The 11695-nt window shown below is 57.4% G+C and overlaps 2 gene segments (V, D, J or C); both read left to right on the top strand.

The window, feature by feature from the left end:
- Window positions 1–3624: 3624 nt before the first annotated feature.
- On the top strand, window positions 3625–5589 carry LOC140690830 (immunoglobulin lambda constant 3-like). The segment is given in 2 exon segments: window positions 3625–3811; window positions 5117–5589. Coding segments are annotated over 2 exon segments (504 nt in total).
- Window positions 5590–9227: 3638 nt separating this feature from the next.
- On the top strand, window positions 9228–11282 carry LOC140690829 (immunoglobulin lambda constant 3-like). The segment is given in 2 exon segments: window positions 9228–9504; window positions 10810–11282. Coding segments are annotated over 2 exon segments (594 nt in total).
- Window positions 11283–11695: the final 413 nt, after the last annotated feature.

Below are 11695 nucleotides of genomic sequence, written 5' to 3'. Positions count from 1 at the left end.
CCCCAACCTGTCCCCCAGGGACCAGGGAGCTCTGAGTGCTGGTGGGAGCCGTGACCCAGAACAGAGCATTGTTGTGTGGTGCCAGCCCCTTGGGTGCAGTCCTTGTGCCCTGGGAAGGGAGAAGGGCCAGTGAGAGGGACATGGGACAGTTCTGGGGGAACAAGGAGAGGAGGAGGGATCCCAGGGAAGGCTGAGACGCAGAAGGTCAGTTGTGTGACCCTACTTGGGACCTCAGGCATGAAGAGTCTGGACACGTGAAGTCAGGTCAGGGACGGAGTTAGTCTATGGTGGGGTGTGGATGGAGCAGGTGCCATCACCCTATATGGAGGGGAGGGGACACGGGGAAGCTGAGTCTTTGGGAAAGGACACCGCCTGAGCACCAAAAAAGCATCCAGTGATGCTCCCAAGGAGAGAGAATCACTGGAACTCGCCAATAGAGTCAGACTCAGTCAGATCAGCTCAAGGCAGGGTACGTGTGGCCTGTGGGCTACAGCAAGGTCAAGTTTCCCTCACAAGTCAGCACCCCTAGTTCCCTGCCCAGGGACCCTCCCCCCATCCATCTCCAGGGCTCACCCCAGTGCACCTCCAGCTGAGACACTCAGTCGGGCACTCACTCACGGTCTGAGACAAGCACGGTCACCCTCTGGAAGGTGAAGGCCTAGGCTCTGTCATCCACAGGACCCCTCGCCTCGCAGCCCCCTGTCGATACCTCCAGCTCCTCTGGGATGGGGAGCTGCCTTCACCAGAGCTGCCAGGCAGCCGAGACAGCTCAGCGACAGAGCCTGCAGGGACAGGGGACTCTAGGGCATTGGTGAGGCAGAGGACAGGACCCCTTTGGAGCTTCCGCCCAGGTACCCCAGCCCCAGAGCACAGACTAGGAGGTGAAAGAGGCGAGGGGTCCTCGTGGCCCACAGCAGCTGCCTGACCCCATTTCCTGGATGGGAACACTAAGACCCCAAGGGAGGAGGGGACCACCTAGGTCTCCCTCGTCTCAGTGGCCCTGCTGGGTACAATGCTTCCAGCCGCCCTGCCCCCCCCCCCCCGCCCCGAGCTACGGCCACCCCTCATACAACACCCCTCGGTGTTGTTACCAGTTTTCACTCTGAAGAACTGAGGTCACAAAACGAGAAGACAGAGGAGTAAAATGACCCCCGGGTTCCGGTCAACCAGGCCCCAGAATCATCAATTCACCACTGATGCTGACCTCACCTCCCCACACCAGCGCAAACCCTCCCTGACGCAGGCCGTTCCAGCACATTCTACGTCATGTCTTTTCTCTGTAAATATTTCATTTGTGCCCTGGAAGGAAAGGACCAAAAATACACCTCAATATCATTATCAAACCCAAACACAGAATATAAAAACAAATATATGCACTGAAACTATGCTGGACACCAGAAATTGGCACAGCACTGTAAACTGACCATCCCTCAAAAAAGATAAAATAAGATGTGTAAGAAAGGAAATGCATATGTAAAGTATAAAGTAATGTACAAAATGTAAAAAATAAACTGAATATCAGGAAAAAAGAAGGTTCTTTTCACACTTGAAATAGTAAACTGGTGTTCGGTTATTTCATAAAATGTAAAAAATAAAAACCAAACAGAAATTGGCCTCAGTTCCTTAGTATCACAAAAACAATCGGGGGGAGGGCGTAGCTCAATGGGTAGAGTGCAGCTCTGTACGCAGGAGGTCGTGGGTTCCACCCCCAGTACCTCCACTAAGTAAGTAAATAAATAAACCTAATTACTTCCTCCCTCAAAAAAATAACAAAAGCAAAATCGCTTTCAGGTGACATGCCTCGCAGTCGTCACAAGTGTGTGGAATTGGTTGTGTTTTAGGTGCTGTGTGATGTGCTTCTTCGGGTCCTTTCTATGAGGGTTGGAAGGGTGTGGCTCGGCGATCGATGGTTGTGTCGTGGGCCTGGTGGCTCCGTCAGGCTCTTCCAAATCACTCTAGTTTTCCTTGCAGGGCGGGGGCTCCAGGAGCTCAGCTGCTGCTCCCGGACTCCGCCAGGGTCGGGGTTCGGCCCCCGGCCTCCCTGGGCTGTACCTGAGTGGTTCTCTCTGCTTCGTGTGCCTGCAGATGGTTCTGAGGTGCAAAAGATGAAGCGGGGTCAGGTGTGACCTTTGGGCGAGACCGTTGCTAGGACAGTTGGCTGCTTCCATCCAAGGTGTCCTTCTGGGGTCACAGGTCATTTAGTAAAATTATCTTCCTTTGACGCGCAAATTCCAGGTCCATCAGGTGGGATGGGAGGCCGGGTGCAATGTTCCGGTTCTGCGCTCCTTCCTCCGCTGAGGCTGCCATTTGCCCACAGAGGGAGGCCCTTCAGATGCTCTTTACTGCTCTGGGGTCAGGTCCAGCTGCAGTGAATACAGAGATACGTTTGGTGTTCTGGTTTTGTTGTTGTTGTTGTTGTTGTTTTTCTTTTCTTTAAATTATAACTGTATTATTTAATTTTTTTAACTTGGGGGGAGGTAATTAGGTTCATTTATTTGGAGAGGAGGTACTGGGGATTGAACCCAGCGCCTCGTGCACGGCGCTACCTCTTGAGCGATACCCTCACCCCGGGTTTGCTCTTTCTTTAATGGAGCGGTTTACCAAACGGTGACTGGTCCCTGCCGTCTTCTGAAAGTTAACAACCAACACTAGGGTACATGGATTTGATGTGTTCGGATCCATTGTGCTTCTATTTTCGTTCAAACACTTTTTAGTGAAGTGTAGTCAGTTCCCAATGTTCAGTCCATTTCTGGTGCACGGCATGTTTCACTCACTCATATCCACACATAGATCTGCTTTCATGCTCCTCTCCTTACAGGTTACTATAAGGTACTGAATACAGCTCCCCGTGCTGTTCCCTTGATGATCCCGGTGTCCCACCTGTGCCCATGGGAGCCTGCATGGGGAGCCCCAGGGCCTCGGGCACCGCCTGGGGAGACCGCCACACACCCCCCTGCTTTCTGCTGTGACAGTCTGTTGTGGGCCCATCTTGTGCCTTTCCAGCCTCCGGCCTGGGATGGGCCGTTTCTCCCATCGACCGGATTCTCTCTAGTGAGGTGGTATTTCGGGAACACAGTGGAGGCGCTCACTTATGTCTCCCCTTTGAATCAAATGCTCCCAGACACAAAGATCACATGAGACGCTGAGGGGTGTCAGGGAAACTGTGGCGTCCTCCCTGCAGGTGCAGGCTGGCCTTCCCTACTGGCACCAGCCCAGGCCTCCCGACAGAAGCCCATCCAATGCAGGAGAACCCCAGGGAGGTCGGGCCGAGACCCAGGGAGCCCAGCTGGGGTGACAGCGAAGCCTCTTACGGTCAGTTCACTCCAGGGCAGCCTGCCCTTTCTGTGGGTGGCCTGGGGACACCCGAGATCACCTCCTGCCCTCCGTCTGTGGTCTCGCCAAGGGATCAGGATTCTGTCAACCCTAGGTAGGAAAGAAGCCCCAGCCCTTCCAGAGAACTCCACTCCTTAGGGAGGCAAATGCCCTCCCGTGGTGTCCTTCCCGTTCCTGGGCGACAGTGGTTCACGGGAAAACCATGTCCAACACGCCGACCCCCTTTGGGATCCTGCCTTTCCAAGAGTGTGACTGCTGGGCACCGGGTCCCTGTCACGTTCTGCCCCTGGGATGGGCAGGGCAGGCACGGGGACCCCTGCAGAGCAGCCACCAGCCTGGGGCAGTGGCCCGACTTCCTCCATCTCAGCTGCAGGTGGGGGGCTGGGGGTGGGGCAGGGGCGTCCCAGGGAGGGGTTTTTGTTCAAGCCTGTGTCACTGTGTGCTGTGTTCGGCGGAGGGACCCATCTGACCGTCCTGGGTGAGTCTCCTCTTCCCCCCACCCCCGATTTCCCGGCTCTCCCCAAACTTTGGGCAATTTCCTGCTGTTCTGCTCTTTTCTGGGCCTTGTGTCGGCCTCGGGTCCGGCTTTCAAGCAGGAGCCCAGCCCCTGGGGCCCGACCTCTTCCCCAGCCTGTCAGACCCTCCTGCTCACCTCTGCGCTCGCAGCAGCCCTTCCCCTCTGACCCAAGGATCACCTGCTGCCTCTGTCCGTCTGCCAGGGCCAGGCTGGCCCCTAGACTCGCTCCGCTCTGTCCTGCCCCATCGGGGCTCCAGGTGGACCCGCTTTGTCTCTGGGGGTACTCGGGGCCTCCTTCTCAAGGGGAAGGAGGGAACAGACAACTGAGGGGGGACCGTGTGGAGACATGAGAGGGGCCCGGATCCCTCAGGGCCGAGGCTGGAGAACAAGTCACAGGTTCAGGAACGGCCACAGGGCTGTGGGTCTAGGGATCCAGGGTCAGGGACGCGCAGGGGTGCAGGGCTCCGCCAGGTCTCTGTGGGGCTGTCACAGACAGAGCCCTGCGCCGGCCTCGGCCTCAGGGGAGCTGCACAAAGGAAATCAGGAGAGAGGAGACGGCTCTGAAACCCAGGAAGCTGTCCTCAGAGGACAGCTCTGAGGGGCTGGCTGGGCTCCTGGGTCTCGGCAGCACAGGGCCCCTTGCACGTGAACCCTCCTGTGAGAAAGGCAGACTCCCAGCACTGGGCCTCTGCTGATACGACCAGCTGGCCAGGGAGGACGACAAAAAGGACTTGGCACTTAAGAAGGGGACCGGCAGAGGAACGCTCTCTGATCAGCAAAGCTCCTACCCTATCAGACAGGCTGCAGGGGAGACAGATTAGCGTAAAAACAGACCCCTTTGGGAAAACAGCCGAGGTCCCAAGAGCAAGACTTTCGGGTCCAAAACGTCCCGAGATCAGCTCCACGGGACGCCAGAGAGCTCACGTCACCCACTTTCAAGACAGACAGCCCGCCCCAAACAGACATCTTCCGAAGCTCAGGAGGAGGCAGGACAGGGGGTGAGGGTCAGATGTCTGTGTGGGAGACCAGGGCCCAGACGGGGTCTCAGGACAGCGATGGCAGGTGTTCAGGCTCAGGGTTTCCTAAGGAAATGGGGAGAGGATGGAGGACCACCCTCCTTGGCAGGGACCCTCAAACTCAGTTTGGTCTCTGAACTAGGGGTCCTCCTGGGTCCTCAGCAGCCCCTGTCCCACTTTGAGACACAGGTCAGAAGCTCCCAGGACAGGCACCGGGCGTCTGACCTCCTGCCCCTCCCCCGCTTTGCAGGTCAGCCCAAGGCCGCACCCTCGGTCACTCTGTTCCCGCCGTCCTCTGAGGAGCTCACCGCCAACAAGGCCACCCTGGTGTGTCTGATCAGTGACTTCTACCCGGGCAGCGTGACGGTGGCCTGGAAGCAAGATGGCACCACCGTCACGCAGGGCGTGGAGACCACCAAGCCCTCGAAGCAGAGCAACAACAAGTACGCGGCCAGCAGCTACCTGAGCCTGTCGCCCAGCACGTGGAAGTCGCACAGCAGCTACAGCTGTCAGGTCACGCACGAGGCGGGCACCGTGGAGAAGACGGTGTCCCCCTCCCAGTGTTAGGCCCCCGGGCCCCCACCCTCGGGGGCTTCCTCACCCAGACCCCCCTCCCCACTCTCCATGGACCCCTGAGCCTCTGCCCAGGTCAGCTCAGACCAGGCGGGTCTCATCCCGCCCTGTTCCTGCTCCTCCTTAATAAAGACCTTGTCATTTATCATCTGACATGTCTGATGTGCACTCTGTGTCTGGCCGTGTCTCTGGGTTAAGGGTCAGTGACTACAGGAAGGGACAGTTGGTGACATGAGATTCCATGTACCTGACGTCCCCCCAACCTGTCCCCCAGGGACCAGGGAGCTCTGAGTGCTGGTGGGAGCCGTGACCCAGAACAGAGCATTGTTGTGCGGTGCCAGCCCCTGGGGTGCAGTCCTTGTGCCCTGGGAAGGGAGAAGGGCCAGTGAGAGGGACATGGGACAGTTCTGGGGAACAAGGAGAGGAGGAGGGATCCCAGGGAAGGCTGAGACGCAGAAGGTCAGTTGTGTGACCCTACTTGGGACCTCAGGCATGAAGAGTCTGGACACGTGAAGTCAGGTCAGGGACGGAGTTAGTCTATGGTGGGGTGTGGATGGAGCAGGTGCCATCACCCTATATGGAGGGGAGGGGACACGGGGAAGCTGAGTCTTTGGGAAAGGACACCGCCTGAGCACCAAAAAAGCATCCAGTGATGCTCCCAAGGAGAGAGAATCACTGGAACTCGCCAATAGAGTCAGACTCAGTCAGATCAGCTCAAGGCAGGGTACGTGTGGCCTGTGGGCTACAGCAAGGTCAAGTTTCCCTCACAAGTCAGCACCCCTAGTTCCCTGCCCAGGGACCCTCCCCCCATCCATCTCCAGGGCTCACCCCAGTGCACCTCCAGCTGAGACACTCAGTCGGGCACTCACTCACGGTCTGAGACAAGCACGGTCACCCTCTGGAAGGTGAAGGCCTAGGCTCTGTCATCCACAGGACCCCTCGCCTCACAGCCCCCTGTCGATACCTCCAGCTCCTCTGGGATGGGGAGCTGCCTTCACCAGAGCTGCCAGGCAGCCGAGACAGCTCAGCGACAGAGCCTGCAGGGACAGGGGACTCTAGGGCATTGGTGAGGCAGAGGACAGGACCCCTTTGGAGCTTCCGCCCAGGTACCCCAGCCCCAGAGCACAGACTAGGAGGTGAAAGAGGCGAGGGGTCCTCGTGGCCCACAGCAGCTGCCTGACCCCATTTCCTGGATGGGAACACTAAGACCCCAAGGGAGGAGGGGACCACCTAGGTCTCCCTCGTCTCAGTGGCCCTGCTGGGTACAATGCTTCCAGCCGCCCCGCCCCCCCCCCCCGCTCCGAGCTACGGCCACCCCTCATACAACACCCCTCGGTGTTGTTACCAGTTTTCACTCTGAAGAACTGAGGTCACAAAACGAGAAGACAGAGGAGTAAAATGACCCCCGGGTTCCGGTCAACCAGGCCCCAGAATCATCAATTCACCACTGATGCTGACCTCACCTCCCCACACCAGCGCAAACCCTCCCTGACGCAGGCCGTTCCAGCACATTCTACGTCATGTCTTTTCTCTGTAAATATTTCATTTGTGCCCTGGAAGGAAAGGACCAAAAATACACCTCAATATCATTATCAAACCCAAACACAGAATATAAAAACAAATATATGCACTGAAACTATGCTGGACACCAGAAATTGGCACAGCACTGTAAACTGACCATCCCTCAAAAAAGATAAAATAAGATGTGTAAGAAAGGAAATGCATATGTAAAGTATAAAGTAATGTACAAAATGTAAAAAATAAACTGAATATCAGGAAAAAAGAAGGTTCTTTTCACACTTGAAATAGTAAACTGGTGTTCGGTTATTTCATAAAATGTAAAAAATAAAAACCAAACAGAAATTGGCCTCAGTTCCTTAGTATCACAAAAACAATCGGGGGGAGGGCGTAGCTCAATGGGTAGAGTGCAGCTCTGTACGCAGGAGGTCGTGGGTTCCACCCCCAGTACCTCCACTAAGTAAGTAAATAAATAAACCTAATTACTTCCTCCCTCAAAAAAATAACAAAAGCAAAATCGCTTTCAGGTGACATGCCTCGCAGTCGTCACAAGTGTGTGGAATTGGTTGTGTTTTAGGTGCTGTGTGATGTTATGGTTCTTCGGGTCCTTTCTATGAGGGTTGGAAGAGTGTGGCTCGGCGATCGATGTGTGGTGGGCCTGGTGGCTCCGTCAGGCTCTTCCAAATCACTCTAGTTTTCCTTGCAGGGCGGGGGCTCCAGGAGCTCAGCTGCTGCTCCCGGACTCCGCCAGGGTCGGGGTTCGGCCCCCGGCCTCCCTGGGCTGTACCTGAGTGGTTCTCTCTGCTTCGTGTGCCTGCAGATGGTTCTGAGGTGCAAAAGATGAAGCGGGGTCAGGTGTGACCTTTGGGCGAGACCGTTGCTAGGACAGTTGGCTGCTTCCATCCAAGGTGTCCTTCTGGGGTCACAGGTCATTTAGTAAAATTATCTTCCTTTGACGCGCAAATTCCAGGTCCATCAGGTGGGATGGGAGGCCGGGTGCAATGTTCCGGTTCTGCGCTCCTTCCTCCGCTGAGGCTGCCATTTGCCCACAGAGGGAGGCCCTTCAGATGCTCTTTACTGCTCTGGGGTCAGGTCCAGCTGCAGTGAATACAGAGATACGTTTGGTGTTCTGGTTTTGTTGTTGTTGTTGTTGTTGTTGTTCTTTTCTTTAAATTATAACTGTATTATTTAATTTTTTTAACTTGGGGGGAGGTAATTAGGTTCATTTATTTGGAGAGGAGGTACTGGGGATTGAACCCAGCGCCTCGTGCACGGCGCTACCTCTTGAGCGATACCCTCACCCCGGGTTTGCTCTTTCTTTAATGGAGCGGTTTACCAAACGGTGACTGGTCCCTGCCGTCTTCTGAAAGTTAACAACCAACACTAGGGTACATGGATTTGATGTGTTCGGATCCATTGTGCTTCTATTTTCGTTCAAACACTTTTTAGTGAAGTGTAGTCAGTTCCCAATGTTCAGTCCATTTCTGGTGCACGGCATGTTTCACTCACTCATATCCACACATAGATCTGCTTTCATGCTCCTCTCCTTACAGGTTACTATAAGGTACTGAATACAGCTCCCCGTGCTGTTCCCTTGATGATCCCGGTGTCCCACCTGTGCCCATGGGAGCCTGCATGGGGAGCCCCAGGGCCTCGGGCACCGCCTGGGGAGACCGCCACACACCCCCCTGCTTTCTGCTGTGACAGTCTGTTGTGGGCCCATCTTGTGCCTTTCCAGCCTCCGGCCTGGGATGGGCCGTTTCTCCCATCGACCGGATTCTCTCTAGTGAGGTGGTATTTCGGGAACACAGTGGAGGCGCTCACTTATGTCTCCCCTTTGAATCAAATGCTCCCAGACACAAAGATCACATGAGACGCTGAGGGGTGTCAGGGAAACTGTGGCGTCCTCCCTGCAGGTGCAGGCTGGCCTTCCCTACTGGCACCAGCCCAGGCCTCCCGACAGAAGCCCATCCAATGCAGGAGAACCCCAGGGAGGTCGGGCCGAGACCCAGGGAGCCCAGCTGGGGTGACAGCGAAGCCTCTTACGGTCAGTTCACTCCAGGGCAGCCTGCCCTTTCTGTGGGTGGCCTGGGGACACCCGAGATCACCTCCTGCCCTCCGTCTGTGGTCTCGCCAAGGGATCAGGATTCTGTCAACCCTAGGTAGAAAAGAAGCCCCAGTCCTTCCAGAGAACTCCACTCCTTAGGGAGGCAAATGCCCTCCCGTGGTGTCCTTCCCATTCCTGGGCGACAGCGGTTCACGGGAAAACCATGTCCAACACGCCGACCCCCTTTGGGATCCTGCCTTTCCAAGAGTGTGACTGCTGGGCACCGGGTCCCTGTCACGTTCTGCCCCTGGGATGGGCAGGGCAGGCACGGGGACCCCTGCAGAGCAGCCACCAGCCTGGGGCAGTGGCCCGACTTCCTCCATCTCAGCTGCAGGTGGGGGGCTGGGGGGTGGGGCAGGGGCGTCCCAGGGAGGGGTTTTTGTTCAAGCCTGTGTCACTGTGTGCTGTGTTCGGCGGAGGGACCCATCTGACCGTCCTGGGTGAGTCTCCTCTTCCCCCCACCCCCGATTTCCCGGCTCTCCCCAAACTTTGGGCAATTTCCTGCTGTTCTGCTCTTTTCTGGGCCTTGTGTCGGCCTCGGGTCAGGCTTTCAAGCAGGAGCCCAGCCCCTGGGGCCCGACCTCTTCCCCAGCCTGTCAGACCCTCCTGCTCACCTCTGCGCTCGCAGCAGCCCTTCCCCTCTGACCCAAGGATCACCTGCTGCCTCTGTCCGTCTGCCAGGGCCAGGCTGGCCCCTAGACTCGCTCCGCTCTGTCCTGCCCCATCGGGGCTCCAGGTGGACCCGCTTTGTCTCTGGGGGTACTCGGGGCCTCCTTCTCAAGGGGAAGGAGGGAACAGACAACTGAGGGGGGACCGTGTGGAGACATGAGAGGGGCCCGGATCCCTCAGGGCCGAGGCTGGAGAACAAGTCACAGGTTCAGGAACGGCCACAGGGCTGTGGGTCTAGGGATCCAGGGTCAGGGACGCGCAGGGGTGCAGGGCTCCGCCAGGTCTCTGTGGGGCTGTCACAGACAGAGCCCTGCGCCGGCCTCGGCCTCAGGGGAGCTGCACAAAGGAAATCAGGAGAGAGGAGACGGCTCTGAAACCCAGGAAGCTGTCCTCAGAGGACAGCTCTGAGGGGCTGGCTGGGCTCCTGGGTCTCGGCAGCACAGGGCCCCTTGCACGTGAACCCTCCTGTGAGAAAGGCAGACTCCCAGCACTGGGCCTCTGCTGATACGACCAGCTGGCCAGGGAGGACGACAAAAAGGACTTGGCACTTAAGAAGGGGACCGGCAGAGGAACGCTCTCTGATCAGCAAAGCTCCTACCCTATCAGACAGGCTGCAGGGGAGACAGATTAGCGTAAAAACAGACCCCTTTGGGAAAACAGCCGAGGTCCCAAGAGCAAGACTTTCGGGTCCAAAACGTCCCGAGATCAGCTCCACGGGACGCCAGAGAGCTCACGTCACCCACTTTCAAGACAGACAGCCCGCCCCAAACAGACATCTTCCGAAGCTCAGGAGGAGGCAGGACAGGGGGTGAGGGTCAGATGTCTGTGTGGGAGACCAGGGCCCAGACGGGGTCTCAGGACAGCGATGGCAGGTGTTCAGCCTCAGGGTTTCCTAAGGAAATGGGGAGAGGATGGAGGACCACCCTCCTTGGCAGGGACCCTCAAACTCAGTTTGGTCTCTGAACTAGGGGTCCTCCTGGGTCCTCAGCAGCCCCTGTCCCACTTTGAGACACAGGTCAGAAGCTCCCAGGACAGGCACCGGGCGTCTGACCTCCGGCCCCTCCCCCGCTTTGCAGGTCAGCCCAAGGCCGCACCCTCGGTCACTCTGTTCCCGCCGTCCTCTGAGGAGCTCACCGCCAACAAGGCCACCCTGGTGTGTCTGATCAGTGACTTCTACCCGGGCAGCGTGACGGTGGCCTGGAAGCAAGATGGCACCACCGTCACGCAGGGCGTGGAGACCACCAAGCCCTCGAAGCAGAGCAACAACAAGTACGCGGCCAGCAGCTACCTGAGCCTGTCGCCCAGCACGTGGAAGTCGCACAGCAGCTACAGCTGTCAGGTCACGCACGAGGCGGGCACCGTGGAGAAGACGGTGTCCCCCTCCCAGTGTTAGGCCCCCGGGCCCCCACCCTCGGGGGCTTCCTCACCCAGACCCCCCTCCCCACTCTCCATGGACCCCTGAGCCTCTGCCCAGGTCAGCTCAGACCAGGCGGGTCTCATCCCGCCCTGTTCCTGCTCCTCCTTAATAAAGACCTTGTCATTTATCATCTGACATGTCTGATGTGCACTCTGTGTCTGGCCGTGCCTCTCGGTTAAGGGTCAGTGACTACAGGAAGGGACAGTTGGTGACATGAGATTCCATGTACCTGACGTCCCCCCAACCTGTCCCCCAGGGACCAGGGAGCTCTGAGTGCTGGTGGGAGCCGTGACCCAGAACAGAGCATTGTTGTGCGGTGCCAGCCCCTGGGGTGCAGTCCTTGTGCCCTGGGAAGGGAGAAGGGCCAGTGAGAGGGACATGGGACAGTTCTGGGGGAACAAGGAGAGGAGGAGGGATCCCAGGGAAGGCTGAGACGCAGAAGGTCAGTTGTGTGACCCTACTTGGGACCTCAGGCATGAAGAGTCTGGACACGTGAAGTCAGGTCAGGGACGGAGTTAGTCTATGGTGGGGTGTGGATGGAGCAG

Source organism: Vicugna pacos, chromosome 32 (assembly GCF_048564905.1).
Source record: "Vicugna pacos chromosome 32, VicPac4, whole genome shotgun sequence".
Classification (NCBI taxonomy): Eukaryota; Metazoa; Chordata; class Mammalia; order Artiodactyla; family Camelidae; genus Vicugna; species Vicugna pacos.
This window is presented reverse-complemented; position numbering and strand designations above follow the sequence as displayed.